The sequence below is a fragment of the Rousettus aegyptiacus genome, unplaced genomic scaffold, assembly GCF_014176215.1.
Source record: "Rousettus aegyptiacus isolate mRouAeg1 unplaced genomic scaffold, mRouAeg1.p scaffold_m13_p_10, whole genome shotgun sequence".
NCBI classification, from domain to species: Eukaryota; Metazoa; Chordata; class Mammalia; order Chiroptera; family Pteropodidae; genus Rousettus; species Rousettus aegyptiacus.
This window is the reverse complement of record NW_023416285.1, coordinates 35,035,810-35,054,105: the sequence shown is the minus strand read 5'-3', so window position 1 is coordinate 35,054,105 and position 18,296 is coordinate 35,035,810. Positions and strand designations below refer to the sequence as shown.

At 37.6% G+C, this 18,296-nt stretch overlaps 1 protein-coding gene across 2 annotated transcripts in view; it reads right to left on the bottom strand.

The window, feature by feature from the left end:
* Positions 1-18,296, bottom strand: part of UNC5C (unc-5 netrin receptor C) — a 326,765-nt gene that overhangs the window by 20,933 nt on the left and 287,536 nt on the right. For both annotated transcript variants that reach the window (XM_016144337.2, XM_016144338.2), the window contains 3 exons: positions 16,540-16,627; positions 7,204-7,372; positions 3,981-4,214 (listed from right to left, as the gene is read on the bottom strand). In XM_016144337.2, coding sequence (XP_015999823.2) covers positions 3,981-4,214; positions 7,204-7,372; positions 16,540-16,627 — 491 coding nt within the window. The remainder of the gene's footprint in view (positions 1-3,980; positions 4,215-7,203; positions 7,373-16,539; positions 16,628-18,296) is intronic.

The window sequence follows — 18,296 nt, the reverse complement described above, 5'->3', positions numbered from 1 at the left end:
CCCACTACAATTTCTATTTTCTCTTTTCTGTTTTCTCTCTCTCTTAAATAATAAATTCAGTGTGGTAGATTATTTCTAAAATATATATGATAGGGCCAGGGCCCTATCATCTTATGAGAAGGTGAGAAAGATAGAGTATATTTAGAGGCACTCAAAAGATCCCTGCCCTAAATGTCTGACCAACTAGCCTGCCACCAAACCTGAAACTCACCCCGTACTTAGACTGCAATTAGAGTTGATATTTTCATTGAGTCATTATCTTCAAAATGCCAGTATTATCTAAATGCCCACCTAAGGATAATTAACATTATCGAGTACCTATTTTGTGCCAGGAAATTTAATAATTATGATCTTCTTGAATCTTCTAAGGGTCCCTGATGCCAACTAAACGACTGTCCAAAGAAGCTCAGTTCAATGACCAGGATCACAGAAGTGATGAGTGGCAGAACCAATCAAGTCAGCCAGCCTGACGTACGTTTCCTGTCACACCACATCCTTCCATACACTCATCAGAAAGAACAGTTTTAGCCTTTCACACACTTTTTGTTGATGTTATCTAATAAATGTGTTACATGTATAAATATATTGATTTACAGCTGACCCTTGAACAACATGGCTTTGAATTGAGCAGGTCCACTTATAAATGGATTTTTTTCAACAAATACACAGTCAGCCCTGTGTATTCTTGGATTCAACCAATTGTATATCGAAAACAGTATTTTCAATCCTCTTTGGGAATCTACAGATGTAGAGAACTGACTGTATGCACTGATCGATACCATTTTATATAAGGGGCTTGAGCATCTGCGGATTTTGGTATCCGTTGATGTCCTGGAATCAATCTCCAGTGGATACTGAGGGACGACTGAAGTTTTTAAGGAGTCAAAAGTTATACGTGGATTTTTGACTGTGCAGGAGTCAGCACTCTTAACCCCTGTGTTGTTCAAGGGCCAACTATAATTATAAAGACCAGGACTCTGAAAGTATAAACACAGGTCAGGCTTGTTTTGAGGCTGTTTGAAACTGAAAGAAAAGATAATGGTTTATGAGGCCAATTTGATAGAGGGCCAGCCTTAGCAACCTAAGAAGAAGAAGGCCTCAGGTGTTCTAGATTCAGTAGGGTCACAGTTTTCCCTGGTGGGGGCATCAGAAGGACACTGGTGAGGAAGGTTCCAGGTGGCAAGATGAAAATTAAACTTTTTATGAGCCACTTGACTGTCTATGAATGCAGCTTCCCCCAAACTATCACACAAGTCTTAACTAGATTTCCTACTTTATTTTTCAGTGTTACTTTAATTTTCTCCTATTTTTTCACAAAATATGATACTTCACAGCATTACTACACCATACTATAGCCTAGATTAGGGTATGTGAAAACTGAATAAATGAAAAGAAGACTCTTCATGCCAAATGACTACATGAAGAAAGCCAGCTCATGTTAACACACTTTACTTGGTTTATATTGCATATACATTTGTCAGAAATTTAATAAACATACTGCCCAGATTGTATGCAAGTAACTCCTCTTTTAGGTTCTGAATCTGGGAATTCAGAATAAACCCCTATATTATTAAAGGAAATTCTCATAAATTGCGCCATTAGCATAGTGGGACAGAAATTACTTATTTCCATGTAGATGTATATTTCTCCTAGAGTGTTAAATGTACCCCAGATATAACCTCGTTCTCTATTAATTTTTGGTCTATTTATATTAAGATTGGAGTGAAAACATCAATATTTTTAATTTAATCACTTGATGAGAAGGGAAAGAGAAAAGCTGTGATAGCACCCAACACAATCTTTTCAATAACGCGACCTCTCTTCCTGAGCATGGGATTGGTTCTAAACTACTTTCAGAATTCTTGGTATCTTTATCTCTTTATGTGAACTCAACTTGCACATGGCTCCCACACTTCTTCCAACATATGCACAGAAAGAAACCCACCTGAAAGATGTAAAAAATAATTCCTTTGTCTCCCAGCAGTGTTGACTTTTACTACAGCAGTCACTGTTCGGCATTCTAATTCTACATCAGTGCTTCCCAATGGCTAAACACAGCTTTCAGGTGACCATTTTTGCCCTCAGGTTTAACAAACTCAGAGAAATTGTTAGAAAAGCAATTGAACTCAATGAGGTGGGTGGGGAGATGCAGGAATGCTTGAAACTGATATGGTGGTATCTATTTTTCCCCCAGCATCCACATGGATAATATAAGTACATATGATAAGAAGTGAGAATTAATATTCTCTCTATGTTCAGCTCCAGACATTGATTTTTTTCTATAGCTCTCCAGACTGTGCAGTTCTGAGCCCTGAGAATAAGTGCTCCACTGGGCTTCCCTCTCTGCCCCAGTGCAACATTCTGTGAGGTTTTCTGCAATTCAGAAAGAATCCCCAAGACAGTAGCTATAAGAACATATCAAGTCTATGGAGACTGATTCCAGGGCATCATTTGCCATGCTGGAGATGGAGGTGGTATAGAAACCGAATTAAAGCACAAACAAGGAAGTAGAAATCCTTTTCATCAGAGCCCAGGTTAGGTGAGAAGAGGCTGAAAAAAGGGTTTCAGGGGTAAAGGACAATAGCTGAGGGATTGTCCCTTGGGTAGTTCAATAGAAGTTAGGTCATTGCTAACCATAAAGGGGCTGTGACACAATTAGGGACTTTGAGAGAGTAGGAGAGATATGGAAGAAATGGTCTGTGAAATTTAATGAGTCAAGCAGAGAAATGAAAGGATTGTGGAGAAACAAGGGAAGTACAGCTTATGGCAAATATATTGAGAGTTCAATAGACTCAGTTAGAAATTTATGATTTTTTTTTTTTAGAGCAACTCAACAGCCTGGAAATAGAAGTGGAAGGCTTGTTCAGTGGAGGTCGTCTTTAGTTATCAGAAAAACCTGGAGCAGCTTCAGATGGGAGATTTCAGAGTGGGAGTAAGTTCCTTTATATACGGGTAAGAGCAGATGAGGGTTCGTGGAATAGAACACAAAAAACTGAGGGAGTTCTTCCTTAAGAACAAAAGGTAGCTTGTATGCAACTTTGTGTGTGAGAGATGGAAAGTCAGATGGTTACGGTTAGAGGAGGGGTGGGTGGTTCACAGGTGGAGATCTCAGATTTGGGTGCAGTTGCTAATGAGGATAATATGCCTGTATAGCAACTGTATTTACTGTTCCCTCTGTGTTTCTTCATGCTGTTCCCTTCACCTTAAAATCTTGTATTCTTCCCATTATCTGTGGTCAAACTGTATTTTCTCTTAAGGCAAATATCAAATGTTAGCTTCTTTTAAGATTTCCTTAAAATAATAAGATGCCTTCCTCTCTCGAACTTCCATGGAACTTTGCATTCATCTCTAGTATTTATCACACTCTGACTTGTCTCCTAGTCCTTGGCATGCGTCTTTTATCCCTCCTTCTAGATTGTTACTTCTTCAAAGGCACTTACTATATCCTTTAAAGCTTCAAATGGGATAAAATGAATGGCGATAATAGCACCAGGAATTAAGCTCATTTATTCTGCAAAGCAGCAGCCTGTTGTCAAATGCTAACACTCTCCCTCGCAGTCCTCATAAAAAGAATGGGAAAACATATAAATGCAGTGGCACACAAGAGGAACATACAGTGTGAGCAATTACGCCAATTCTGTTTATAGGAAGAACACAGCTGAGATAAACATGGAAGCAGATTATTTACCATCCACAGGTCTCATTGCCAAATTCTCCCATTTCTAAATTTTTCATTAGAGGAAATCAAGGAAAATAAACAAAAGTAGCCCTTGGGAAGAATCAGCATAATGGCAATAGCTCATTTATCAGCATGGTCTCAGAGAAATATTTCTTTTAGCTGCATCTTTTGGGGCCAAACACTTGTGTTCATGCACTTGGGCACACACACGCATATGCACCTTCTTTAAGTGGGTGTAGCCACACGAAACTTTGCCTTCGGTGTGAAGGTGAAAAGGGCAGGTCGGGCAGGAGCCACTTACCTTCAGGGCATCTTGGGTGTCATCCAGACAGTAGACTCGAATGCTGTACTCCAGAGAGGAGCAGCAGAGTGGCCCGAAGATGGCCAGCTTCAGGCGCTTTGCCGCAGCTTTGGTGGTGGACTGCCCGACCAGGGCGTAGGTGCTGAGATTCTCTGTAAGGAGGTGGCAGGCCTCTGTGTCCAGCTGAATGTAACAAGGGGTAGTGAAGTTTTCTTCTCCTACTACCACCACATCCTGTGAGACAAGAGGAAAGGGGCCATGGCTGAGCCACTGAGGATCCTGCTGTCACGGCGGCCACTGGTGGTGGATAGAACAGGGCCTCTTCTCCTGAGTTTTATTATTCTTTTCCCTGCTTTTTTTTCTGTCTCAGGCTTTATTATATCTTTATTTCCATTCTTCATCATTATCTCCTACATTTCCCTTGTCTTTATAATGCTGACATTTTTATTTAGATGTCCTTTACTTAGCATGTTTTAATCTTTCGAGAATCTACACAAAATTCCAAAAGGAATTCATGAATTATCCTTTTATTCATTATACCTGAGTTTATTCTCTGAGATTCTGAGGCTTTGATCTCTAAGTTTCTTACTAAATCCAAAAGTACTATTTTATTTCAAAGACATTACAGCATAGTAGTTTTTCCCCTCTAAAAATCTAGAGTTTTGAAAAAAAAATAGCAAAATTAAGGAATTATACAATACTACTCTACCACATTCTTTCAAATTTACCTACCAATTACTTTCCGAAGCAACACACTATTTTTCCTCAATAATCTGGGCTGAACTCTGAAAAGAACAATATGGCAGCACCCTTGGATTTTTTTCTGTTAATTTTCATGTAAGCTTTTAAACAGTCTATCCTTTTAAATTTTGGAAATATTTAGCAAGGACTAAAAATAAGTGGAAGTGATGAATTTTATAAAAATAGTTACCAAGTCCAGTGGGTTTCGATTTATCCAAATGACTCAGACCACAGAGAAAAATCACTTGAAAGACCAAGCATAGAATCCAGAAGCCAAGGGTCACAATTCCACAAGCTTCTCAGAGCAGCCAGGTAATTAGAATAGGTAAACCAGGAAGGGCAAGAGACAGTAGGGAGTAGTGGAGACTGCGGTGAAGCAGAGCACAGACCTGTCTACGAAGCTCAGTCTCTGCTTGGCTTCAGCCCATCGCAGCTATGCTGGAACGCAGGCCCACTGAGCACAAAACCTTTACTTTTTCAAAACAAGCTGGAAGTTCAGATATTTATGTGAAATCTTCCAACTTTTCTTTAATTCAGATTTAAAAGAAAATTTCACATGGGAGAAGTAAAATACATGTGTGTGCAGGACTCAGCCTCTGCGTTAGACTACTTAATGTCTGCAGAGACAGGAACTATATGTACTTTGCTTCCCACAGTGTTTCAGTGGACCTGCCTCTTGGTGAGCAAATGGTTATTTGTCCCAAAACTAAATGAATGTTTCATCATAAATTGAATCCCTGGGGCTGGACAAAGATATGAAAGAAGTAGCCCCTTTGGGTGGTTGGTTGTTTATCAGTTAGATCTTACGACATCATCTGAGTGCTAGTAAGAGCTGTATTTTCACAGCATCCATGAAATTGTTTCTTCAACTGAACCTGTGCCCAATGATAATGATGAAGCACAAACTGAACCAGAAAGAGAGATAGATGCTCAGTACCTCTGCATTTATTCCAGTCCCCAAAAGACATCTAGAAAGAAGCTGCTTTTTCTAGCAGAGTGAGTGCAAGCCTCAAGCATCATCAAATGTTACAGAAAGTCTCCTAGACGATTTGGTGAAGAATCAAGACGACACATGTCTCTATCACGAGTGTAAGAGTGTTTTCATAAGCATTGCCCTTGTCCCTCTACTCTCTCATCTCTTTCATTTATTTTGTTCTTATTATTGATGTTATTATTACCCAAATTGTTATTAATATGCAAATTACCTAGACACAGAGAAGTAGGGCATTAGGCAGAGAATCATGCAAGCAATTTGGGGTCACTTGAGACTAAAACTTTGCAAAGTCTTCAAGATAAATCATTTAAAGTTTAATGGAGTTGAAGTTAAATTTGGTTAAGTCTGGTTTCAACTCAATGTATAGTGTATCCCTGGACTTCAATTCTGGACTTTAGATCCTCCGCAAAGAGTGATCTCTTCACGTGGCCAAGAAAAGAACATATTCGTAGAAAGGAAACTCCAGTTAATCCCAGGGGCTCCCTACTGCTCTTTTAACTCCAATACTACTTTTTCTTAAAATATTAGGGGATAGAATCTTTATGTATATTTTTTTCCAATTTTTCCCCCCTAAGAGAAAAATATAAGTAATCACAAAAATTATAACATACGGATTGGATATTTCTCTTTGCAATGATTATATAAAAATTCAGAGTTAGCTTTTAAAACTATTTGATATTTTTTGATAAACATATTCCTGAAATATGCTTTCCTGAGAATAATCTAAAATGTAATACTTTACTTGGTTATTTTCCATTTAAACAATAGATACTGTTTATTCGAAGGATAATGAAAATACACATAATTTAAAAAGATTATTAGGTATAAAATCTTTGTAGTAAATATAACTAGGAATCTTTTTGCACTAACTGAAGGGTTCTGATGTCAAAAATAGGATATGCTTAAAGTACTGTCCTTAAGAATTTGTGATGGCAACACCCATCAAGAGCCATGACGTCGTGGGTGTTCTTCACTCTCGTGGAATTTACAAGATGCACCATTTCTGTTTTCCCAGGTTAAGTTCAGAAGAACTAGATTTCCAGTATTTATCTGAAAGTAAGTGCCTATCCTTTTCTGACCCAGGTGCAGCGTTTCTCTATCTCCTAATTTGAAAGACATGCATACATACATAAGCAAAGAAACAAACAAATATGTGCATATTTCCCTTCCCAAGATCTAGTATGTATATTCCAAAAGAAAATTGTGTAAGATTCCTAAATGCACTTTCCCTATGCTTGACCATCATTTTCTTTGTGTCTATCAGTCAGTAGATAAAGCAATCAGCAAACTGTCTATCTCTCTTCCTTCCTACCTCCTTCCCTCTTTCTCTCCTCCCTTTGTGCTTTCCTCTCTCTTTCTCCTTCATTTTGAATATAAGCTAAAATTCTATCCATGTTTTACTTTGAAAATAAAAGCATTGCCATGATTGCTCCTGCTTATTTGTATGAATCGCTCCTGTGTTCCATCTTTATTCCAACAGAATCTCACCTCCCACTGTCCCTGTGCTGCCTGGTTCTTGAGCTGTATCTTCCAGTCTTCAGTATTGGGATCTGCGCAGTGATGCATAGTGAGGATGACGGGGCGGGTCAGCAGGGCTCCTGGAGGCCCACAGCTCACCACGGGGGTCAAAAGTGTCTGAGTGTCTTCCATGAGTGGCCTAGGAGGAGAGCAGAGAACAGCATCATTGACATTTCCATAGCGTTTGTGTGTTTGTACTCTTGGAGATTTTATACCTAAAATTGAACAAATAATTTCTTCTTGGAGGTTGTTTCGGGGGCGGGGGTGTGTAAAGGAGACAGTGGTGGTGTTGAGGCAGAACTAAATGGAAAGACGTGTTCTTTACACCAAGACTTTGATCTTGCAAGACTTTATGATAAATAGTGGCTCTGCCAACATCTCTTTGATCCCCTTCCCTCAGACACAGATCTGCCTTTGGTAACTTCCTCTGAATTCATGTACGGATACTTTCAGGATGGAATGAGAAGGAAGAGTCCTTATGAGATCACATAACCATGTTTTCTGATAATACTTGTAATTGTACTCACAGGATTTTAAATACTTTTGTGTTTGTTTGGATTTAACTTGAAAAATACTTTTAAAAAATGACTTCATAATAAGGACATCATAGAGCTAAACTTCATCCAAATGATTTTCAGGAATATTTCAGGCTCTGTACAACAGATTCATTCTTTCAAATATTACCAGACAGAACATAGAACTGTATTTCTATAGCAATTTAAAAAGAAATCTCTCTACTTGTATACTTCATACTCTGAGAGTCTGGGTGTAAAGAACCTTAAAAATTCAAAATCTTTATTTCACATGTTTTTAAAAAATTGCCATAAATTCTTTCCCCAATAAGACTGAAATCAACAAGTAAATGGGTAAATGAACCTGAACTATAAGCTGGTATGGAGAAGTAGTCCCAAGGTGTTGAGTGAATTGCTCCAAATCTCACGACGAACAGTATGAGTGCTAGGATTCAAACTAATGCTTTCTAAACAACAGTACTCAAAACTACTCTTTCAGATAGGATAGCTTAAGAAATCATGAAATCATAGAATTTTAGAGGCGGAAGGGCCCTCAGGGTCAACAAGCACCATTCCTTCCAAAGCAGGAGCCTCTCTACAACGCGCTGACATGTGGTTAATGCTTTAGACACACCCCAAATTGTAGTCCATTACTACTGAGGGTCACTTCATCTATTATGGACTCAAATTTACAAAACATTCTTACTTAGAATGAACCCAGTCTGCCTTCCTGACACCTCTCCACATATCCTTGATCTACTTTCTCTCCACTTTGGCATAAAAGCCTTTCAAATATTTGGAGATTGCTATGATGTCGCTAAAACATCTTCTGTATTTCAGACTCATTTCCTGAATTTTTTTAGACTTCAGCTAAAAGAGCATAGTTTCCATATCTCTCCTTATATTTCTATCTTCATTTTCATATAGATATGTGTTTGTCTTCATTAAAGTAGGGTATATCATAATGAGTGTAATACTCAAGTAGACAAAACAGAGGTACTTCTATTTTCTTTGACTTGGAATACATAGTTTTAGCAATGCCCTCAAAATTGCTGCCTTAGATCATTCTCAATCAATATTTATAAATATTATTCAGCAGGCTTGAGTTAGATGGAAAGATGGGGATAATACGGTTAAGTATCTCCTTTATAAAATGAGGCAATGAAGCCCCAAGAAGGCTGAGCAATTTGTTAAAGCTAACCACTTTATGTATTCTTAACATGAAAGGCTCTTAGGCTAAGTCTCTATAGTTCTGTGGTTGCAATGATGGCTTTTGAACCTATGTACAGAAATTTATATTTAGCTAGTTACTTTCACCTTAATAGTTTCAGGGAAAACTTTAGGTCATCTATTTCTTAACATTATATCTTTCCTCCAAATATTGGCTGTCTTTTCCAGTCTTCTATCCTCCATAAATCTGATATGTCTGCCATGTATGTTCTCATTCCAATTATTGATAACATTGTAATACAAGAATAGGGCAGAGACAGAGATCCTTTCAAGGACACCACTTGAAACCTCTCTCCAGTCTGACATCAATACTTTGAGTTATTTAGTTCAGTCAAATATAAATCCATTAAAAGGTACATCGTCCAGTTCACATCTTTCCATTTCACTCACATGGGTATTATAGGGACATATAAAATTCCTTTATAATTGCAACGGCCATTTGAAATGGATTTTTCTGTAGTCTATCTATGGTTTATACATTAAATACTACATAATATAAAAGTTAGCTTATATCTATGCCCTCACTTGATGAGAGCAATTGTCTAGCAGTCGCCTTGGAAAATGTAGATAGTGCTTGCCTCTGGAGCAAATGGCAAACATGTCTACCCCTCCATTATAAAGTACTCGGTTTTCCTAAACTCAGGAGTCCTTTCCTGGAATGCAACCACTGAGTGTGTAGCTGTCATCTGACTCTTTTTGTATCACTCTTTCAGGACTGGGGCTCAGGAGACTAGCACAAAAATGATGACACTCTAGATAAGGCTATTGCTGTGAGCAGTAAACTGTCCTTTGTCTCTGACCAGGAGTCTTGTGTCATGTATCAGCATCCGCAAAACTGTGGCAACAATATTGGTAACTCACGAGCAAGGATAAATCTTAGAGATTCCTTAGTTTCGACAATTATTATTATCAGTTCTGAGAACTCAATTAAAACTTGGCATATTTTCCCCTTAATAAAACTCGGCTATCACTGCTTCTTCTCTCATTCTAAAATTTTACTAGGATCTCACCAATTTATGGCTTTTCTTTCCTTCTATTCAGAAAATCAAAACAATTTTCATCTCCCTTTAATCTTTTAATATAATCTCCATTCTATGTGAATAACAACACAGTTTTATTAAATTTAAAGTTACTGAAGTACTTGGAAATGTACTTTTATTTGGAATCTTAAGGTCGGCAGCTTGATAACTCATTACTATCCCCTTGGCCCCTCATTTTCATTTCCTCTTAACCTAGTTTTTCCTACTTCCTTCTAGTCTGAAATTCATTCTCTTAGAACATAAGTGAAGTTTTGCTTTTACTGTATCATAGTTAATACTACGCTATCTGCCCTGAGCTTTTTTAATACTACTTTTTCTATCAGGGTTAAAAAAAAGAAAAACAATGATTACATTTTCCTGAGCACTACTCTTAACTTTCAGTTACAAGTATACCTTGAAAAGTGAGCATTAAACTTTTAAGGAAGGAGACTAAAGTAGAATCCATTTCAAGTGGCCCTTGCAATAAAGTTGGGGGTTGGAAACATCTGTCTCTCAGTCTGCTGTTAGCAGCAGGTGCTTGAGGCAGAAGGAGAAGGGGTTCTTATCACTGAGTTGGAGCAGAGTGAAGAAGACTCCCCGCTGGGCTGGGGAGCTGTCAGACATGAGCTCTCCAAACACACCCCTGGCATGCAATATTGATGGGTGCCATTCTTAGAGAAGAGATAGCAAGAGAAGGAAGGGGCAGTACGTGTCAAAAGAATTTATTAACCCAGTGAGGTGAAAAAAACATAATGAATAGGGAAGTGGTAAAGTGGAATTCATAACAGGGAATGGAAAACAAAGAAGAAATAATGATAAGATTCTCCTTGTGTTTTCAAGATGAAAGTAGCGTTGAAACTGAAACATTTCCAAGCATTGATGGAAGTAATGACTTAGAGATGGCCACGATTTAACCATTTGAAACAAAAAGTCGGAGTGTTTAAATTCGAATTTTCTTTATTTATATAAAGGGAGAATATCAAAAAACATAAACTGAAAATAGTAGAATATAAATATAAAAAAATCTGATTCATGCTTTTGCAGAGAAAATTTTGACTCCTTTAGGTCTGATGTGTTGTCTGAGCTATTTAAGCAGTGTGTAAATATTAATTGCAGATGATATGGAAATGAACCCAAAGCAAAAATTAGCTACAGAAGAAGCAATTAAGTAGAAATTCAGTAATGAAGAATGATTAACATTTAAAGGCTTTTCAAAGCCCAACAATAATAATATCATGGTAAATGCTGGATGTGTTCTAAAGCCTATAGAACGAAGCTCTCAGAGAGTTTTCATTTCCTGTCAGAGAGATTTTCTCATCCTTTGCTTGCTGCTATCAGTGAGGAGAAATTCTCCTACATGGAAGTGCATAATTTACAACACTTTCACAAAAGCAATTGCATTTGCTGCTTGCGGCACACCTGTAAGGTAGTTAGAATAAGTATTTATGTTACCTCTTTTTTCAGAAGAGGAAAACGAAATCTGGAGATATTAACACACTTGCCTAAGGCTGCATAGCTAGTCACAGACAAAACTAGATTTCAAACACAATCATTTGGTTTCTTTCACATAATGGTATATTTTGAGTTGCTTATCTGAGGTTAGGGCATTGAAAAATTTTGTCTGTGTGCTATATCAGTTTCGAAACTGCTTCTTCAAAAGAATCTGTCTCCATCCACCTTTGTGTGGAGACAAGATGTCTTCTATTAACATGCACATCTTTCGTCAAGTCCCTCAGGATGACAATCCCACCCTAGGCTCAGCTGTCTTTTAAAGCACACGGTTTCAAATATATCTGGCAACTTGAAATATTTGCACTTAAGGTATCTGACAGGGATTATCTAACTCACTAGCTATCAAAAGCTCAATTGAGCAAAAAAAAATATTTATGGAAGCTTCTCTGAAGAGCATTTCCCTAGACAGGCTAAAATCTATCCCAGATTATGCCAGAACAGCTAAGTATTGTGCCCTAGACTGTGTTACTGAATCCTTGTGAAATTATTTTACTGGATATATACTAGGACCTTATACTATTTACTCACATTGAAGGACAGTAAAAGAAGCAGCTCTATCAAACTTATTAATGTTTTTATTTTAAGGATGTTGTTCATTGTATTAACAAAATGTCTTCTTTATAACGAACCACAGGAGAAATCATTGAGCTTCTTCTGGGTATATTTTTTCCTCATGGACACATGAATCCTGTAACTTACCGTGTTCCCCTCTTGAAAGCTTCAAAATAGTAAATTCATGACCAATTATCAGGAAATATGCAGGGATTATACCAAACATTTTATATTCTAACTGCTCACCTAACTACCTTACCTTTTCTAACATCATTTTTGTTAGTGTTTTATCTATATATTTAAAGTTTTTTCCTCCCATTGAAAAGACTGTTTTCATAAATCACCTTGAATCATTTTTTTATGAGTAGGATTTCAAAAGCTAAACACTGTGGAGAACAGTGAGAGAAAGATTTAGATACACCTGGACTCAGTCTCCTTTCCCACAAACCTTTACTCTTTTTACAGCTGTTCCTTAGAAGGAGGAATGTAGGACTCTACTTACAAGGAGAATATCCTGAGTTTCACTGAGAAAAAAATGTCATCTACTGTTCACAAGATTGAAAACAATATCTTTAAGTAAATTAAAATTTTCCGCTATTTGATTACCTACATAAAAGATTTTTGGCTCACTATCCTAACATCACTTCATTATTTACATTCAGCGAACATACATGATAGTTTTAATTGCATCACCATGAATTCACACCTTCAACTCTTCCTACTGGGATTTCGTCCAAAAAATTTTTAAATTATCCTTCTCATTCTTTATATTTTAATTTTAATAATACCTCTGTCAGCTACTTCCTCCACCTAGAAACTCTCTTTACCTTTGATTTCTTTCCTGTTACCCTTACAATCATTCAACCTTTCATTTAAAATAGTCATTTGAGTAGCCACTATGTTAAGAACCATGCATGATGCAATTTCCTTATCTGCCTTATCCTCGCATGTTCTATTTAGCTTTGCTTATCACATACGAACCACAAATAGGAATATTTCCCAAAGTTTTGTCTGCAGTTTTCTTCTTTCTGCTTCTGCACTATTTCCCTGGGAGGATCCACTTTTCATCTGCCTCTCCAGCACAAAACCCATGTCCTCACTTGCACACACTGCTTGTATCTATCTTAGAACTTGTCCTTTCTCTCCTTGAACCAGTTGCTGTTTCTGGCCTCTTTCATTGCTCTCACACTTCTCACAGTCCCTAAGGCTTGATTCTTAAGTATACTTTTTTATGTGTTTTTCATCTCTTCTAACAGTTGTGAATACTTTTTCTTCTGAAATGTGTTTCACCTTCCATCCTCTAAGCTCAGGCCTGGCTCTGTAACCTCTCCCCTCGCACTTAGATTATTGCTACAGCCCAACTAGTCTCTCAGCCTTTGGGGGAATCTTTCTGTTTTCTCAACTGGTTCATCCCACACTCCATCACCTGATCAATCTTTAAAAAGCACTGCTATTCTTGTATCACTTGGCTGCTCAGAGACTTTTCATGACCCCTTATGATTTACTGAAGAAAAAAAAGTTCTATTTACCTTTACATTTAGAATGTCTAAATTGATTTTTTGGCTTTTTGAGAAAACTACTAGGCAAGTACAGAACAGAGAAAGGGAACATTAACACTCATATCTTCAATTCAAACTGTTTTTTAATAAGCAATGACAATGGGCAAAACTTCAGTCTGTGTGAGGCTCATTTTTTTTTTTAACTGTTACTGTTACTGTTAGTTCTATTAATTGTAGAAATTGTATCCACAGAGAGAAACAGAGGCTTTGCAGTCTCTCCAGAGATCTGTAAATCAGGGCAGATAAAAATCACAACCACAGCCTTGCAGCTCTGCTCCCTTTGGTCAGAGACAGCTTGTCCCATCTCTGCAGCTCTTTTAGGCTGCTCATCTGCCATTCAGTGCTTTCTCTCAGAGCATATTTGGTAATGACAAGGCCTCTCGTCGCATTCACTATGCCACATATAATTAAGTTCACGCCTCCCTTTAGACAGTTCACATCAGCAGATGACCAGCTGGATACCATCCAGCTGGATAAATACCCAGTTTGGGATGCAATAAAGGGAATCAGAGAGAAGGAAAATGGAGAAAACAATAATCAGAATTTTCCTATAAATGCTTTGAAGTAACATTCATATCTCCTGATGTCCTCACAGTGTTTTCTCTGTAAGAAGTTCCCTCACACATCATGTAAAGATAGAAGGGGTCTTTAAGGAGCAATAGAAAGAAACTTTTCTGTTCCAGAATGCATGTAAATAAGAAAGCAGGAGCTCGAGTTGCACACTGGTGAGATGGAGGATGGATGACATGTGAGAGAGTGAGCAGAAGAGCTTCGTGGTTGTGATAACTTGGGTGTGAATTCTGCCTTCTCTCAGTCATTAACTGTGAATATTTGGCTGTGTGGCTTAATTTCCCTGAGCTTAGTTTTTCATCTTTAAGGTGGAGCTCCTCGTAAGTTTCAGGGTAGTAAAGAGGAATAAACAAAATTAAAAATATACTGAATAAATGGTAGATATGCTTTGTGTTATCACTACATCCTAAAACATGTTCTTGACATCGTGTTCTTACAAGAAAAAAAAAAAAAGCTAGTTCACAACAGAAAATTAGTGAAGAGAGGACTTTGTCATTTATTTGAGACAGTTATCGTCTTGTGGTTGTTCCTTGTTTAGTGGTTCCTTGTGCTTATTTTCTTTTGAGATCTTGAGGTTTCTCTAGCTTTATTTTTATAAACAGAACTTCTTTGATGCACATTAAATCCAGTAGAACAATTTTCTCTGCACCTAATGCCAAGAGGAAGGCACAGAAAGGAGGAATTTACTTTCCTTTTCTTTAGAGTCAAAGGCAGAAGCACCTAAAAACAGAAATGTCTAGCTTTATCAATTTTCTGTTTTCTCTCTTTTTCATCTAAAATGTACAGTTATTCTGGTCAGGGTACCAACTAAACTATGGGAAAGAAAACCATGGGAGGCAGGTGAATGTGCACATCTTTGAGCGTCAGCAGGCCCCTGCAGCAGCCCGCTTTGGCTTGATTTTCAGCTCAAGGTAGTGGAGATAAGATGGAAAATAAGAGTCCATGATCTCCTCATTGCTTCTCAACATAAAGTGCCAGCCAATATTCATTTCTGTTTAAACAAATGTCCATGTTAGCAAAGGCCTTGAGGGATGGATGTACTTAGTTGCTAACCTTGACTCTGGACAAGAGAAAGAAGAAAAAAAAATACAAAGGGATCTTGGAATTTGCCAGTCTTAATTTTTTGCTGCTGTAAAAGAAGGGCTCTGAGGGCCCATGAATGTTACTTTGCATTGAAAATGAAAAAAATGAATACTTGATGTGAGTAAATACAAGCCTTTTAGTGATTTCCTTTGCTTAAATTTTAGGCATGAATAATGTTCAAGAGATTTTATTATTTTCTTAGACAGGCTAAGGTTTATGGAGGTGAAAGTACACCAGCTGAGGAAAAAACATTCTGAGTTCTACAGATGATAAAATATTAGTATCTCCTCCTGAGAGCATGATAAAAGCGCTTTTCGGCTAGTGAAGAACAAGACTAAAAATGGATGTTTTTCTGAGGATGAGAAAGGGGAAGAGAAAAGGTACAATGCATTATAACGATAACCTAATTCTACATTTGTCACTAATGCTTTGCATTCAGAGCTCAGGGCTGAGGAGCGGATGCCTTTCCCCTTCGGATAAACAATGAAAGTTACATGTAAGGATCTTCAATTCAACATCTTTTATTTTAAGATCTCTGTTTACTTCAAAAGCATTAACTAGGCCTCTAAAGAACTATTTAAAGATGCACTTTTTATGAGAACTGAGCAAGAAATGCCGTATTTAATTTGTTAGAGGCCAGACTGAAAATTGAATTAGGACTTCGAAACTCCTCTTGTTATTTTCATTCAAAATAACATAATCTTTATGATTATGACACAGTTGAAACAGAACCTTTTGATTCAATTTAGTTTTAACCAACCCTAGATCAATTTAGAAAGGCCCAGTATGGAACTTAGAGGTGGTAAACATAAGAAGGAAGCTGATAACACTTAAGTTAGAGAGAGTCACAAAAAGAAGAACCTGCAGGTGAGAATAAAGTGCTTTGCTGAGGTGGAGGTTCCAGGTCAGGGACGAGGGATTGTCTAATTCTTTGCAACCTTTAATCTTATAATGGGATAGAGCTGATGTCTCTGGGTCTACCCACCTGTCTCTCTGGACATGTTTCTACCCATTTGTTCAGTGAATACAGCCACAAGTCCACTTGGGAAGAGACCTGGCCTTCCACCCATACTCAAGAACTGCGAAAGTGTCCGGAGTCTCAAAGACAAAGAGAAGTCAAGCTGACATTTTACAGCTCTAGGGAAACCAGGGCATGCCAGAAGCAGGGCACTCAAGACAAAAATATGTAGGGCTTATTCTTCCTATTGTACAATTCTCCTCCAAGTCAGACATTGATAAAGTCAAGTGCACCAGAAAAAGCATATTTACCTCATATTTTCTTTCCTGTGTACAGTCACATACATTTCGTAGACTCTCCCTTGGGGAATGGCCCCAGCGGGAATCAGCAAGCTTACTCCTGAATAGCAAAAGAGAAAAGCAGTCATATAAGACCTATGAATCAAAAGGAAACTTCACAGAATGCTTTTGAAGCAAGTGGAAAGGAATGAGGGGATTTCGCGGCCATGTAGCCATAAGCCCGCTTTTTCTCTAAAGACATGTAAATATTCATGGCTGCCCTGATTTCCTTCCTTATTGGCCTTATTTGTTACCACAGCTCCCTCTGAACAGTTATGGAATTACTTAAAGGAATGATGTAATTTTTTAAACTCTTGTTTTATTTAAGGACTAGACAGATGGTTCCACTGTTGTTTTCCTTGTAAAAGGAAGGAAAAGCCAACAATTGCTCTTAAAATTTCAAACAGCTGTAATGATGCATTGTTTCTAATTAAAAAAAAAATCCTTACAAGATTCAAAGTCAGCGAAATACTAACCTCAATATCAAAAAATATATATATATTTTTGAAATATCTTGTTAGAATCAGTGTTTTTCTATAACAGACCAATAATTGATGAAGAACTTTCTTTTATCATACATAACTCCAGAAAAGTGAACAATAACTGTTAGTTTTAGTCACACCAGGTCAAGTAGGTTTTTGCTTCATTGCTAATTAGTGCCGGTTTGTAGGACTATTGGATTGACCTGTATTCTAAGTTAACTCTTCCTACAGCAATAGTTTGCAACTTGAGCTTGCAGTAGAATCACCTGGAGGACTTGCTAAAACAGATTACCGGTTCCTACTCTCAGAGTTTCTGATTTTACAGTTCCAACAAAACTATAAATTTTTGTAGCTCTAACAAGTTGCCAGGTGACAATGATGGTGGTCTGCGGACCACACTGTGAGAACCGCCGGCCTGCAGCATCGCAGTGCCATTTCGCAGAGGAACTCAGGGTGGGCAGCAGCCGGAGGATACGTGGCTCCACGATTTTACTCCAACAAATGTGGTTTATTTTAATTCGATAAAAATTTGTGGAGCATCATTGTGGGGATAGTGTGGAGAATGCCAAGAAGTAAAAGATAGCGTCGTTGTCTTTGAGACGCTTTATAATTTAATTAGGAAGGAAATAGAATATGTCAAACGAGCACAGGGCAATAAGGAAGCCTGCCCTCACCACATCGGAATGGCCCAAGAATAAAGAATGGAGAACTAAGGGGGAATAGTTATTCAAAGGCCTTTGTATAACTGAAAATGTTGAGTCACGACCTTCTTGAGAAGGAAAGTAATGTGAGTGTTGTGGTGCCATGGGTAGTGGTATATCATGCTTGTGTAGAGAATGGTTTGCTGAGGCCCACACTAGGAGCAGGAAGACCACACGGGAGGCCAACAAGCCTCGAGATTTTTTTTTTTCCAATGGGAAGAATAAAATGCACCTTTGTTTGTTATGGGGATGAAATGAAATTATAGATGTAAAGTCATAAAAATAAGGCCTGACACATAATAAGTAACTATTGTTACTGTATTAAATTAAAAAAATATGTAAATCGCCATTGCTTAGTACATAGAAAATATTTAATACGTGTTAGCTCCCTCCTTTCCACTTGAGAAACCTACATAATAATTCATATATGAAAAAGTAACAGGTGTAGAAATGGGAAGGAAAAGTAGAATCCAGTGAATATTGTAAAAAAGAAAAAAAACTGTCTTAGGAATGATACTTAAACAATGGAAGAACAATAGAGTATATT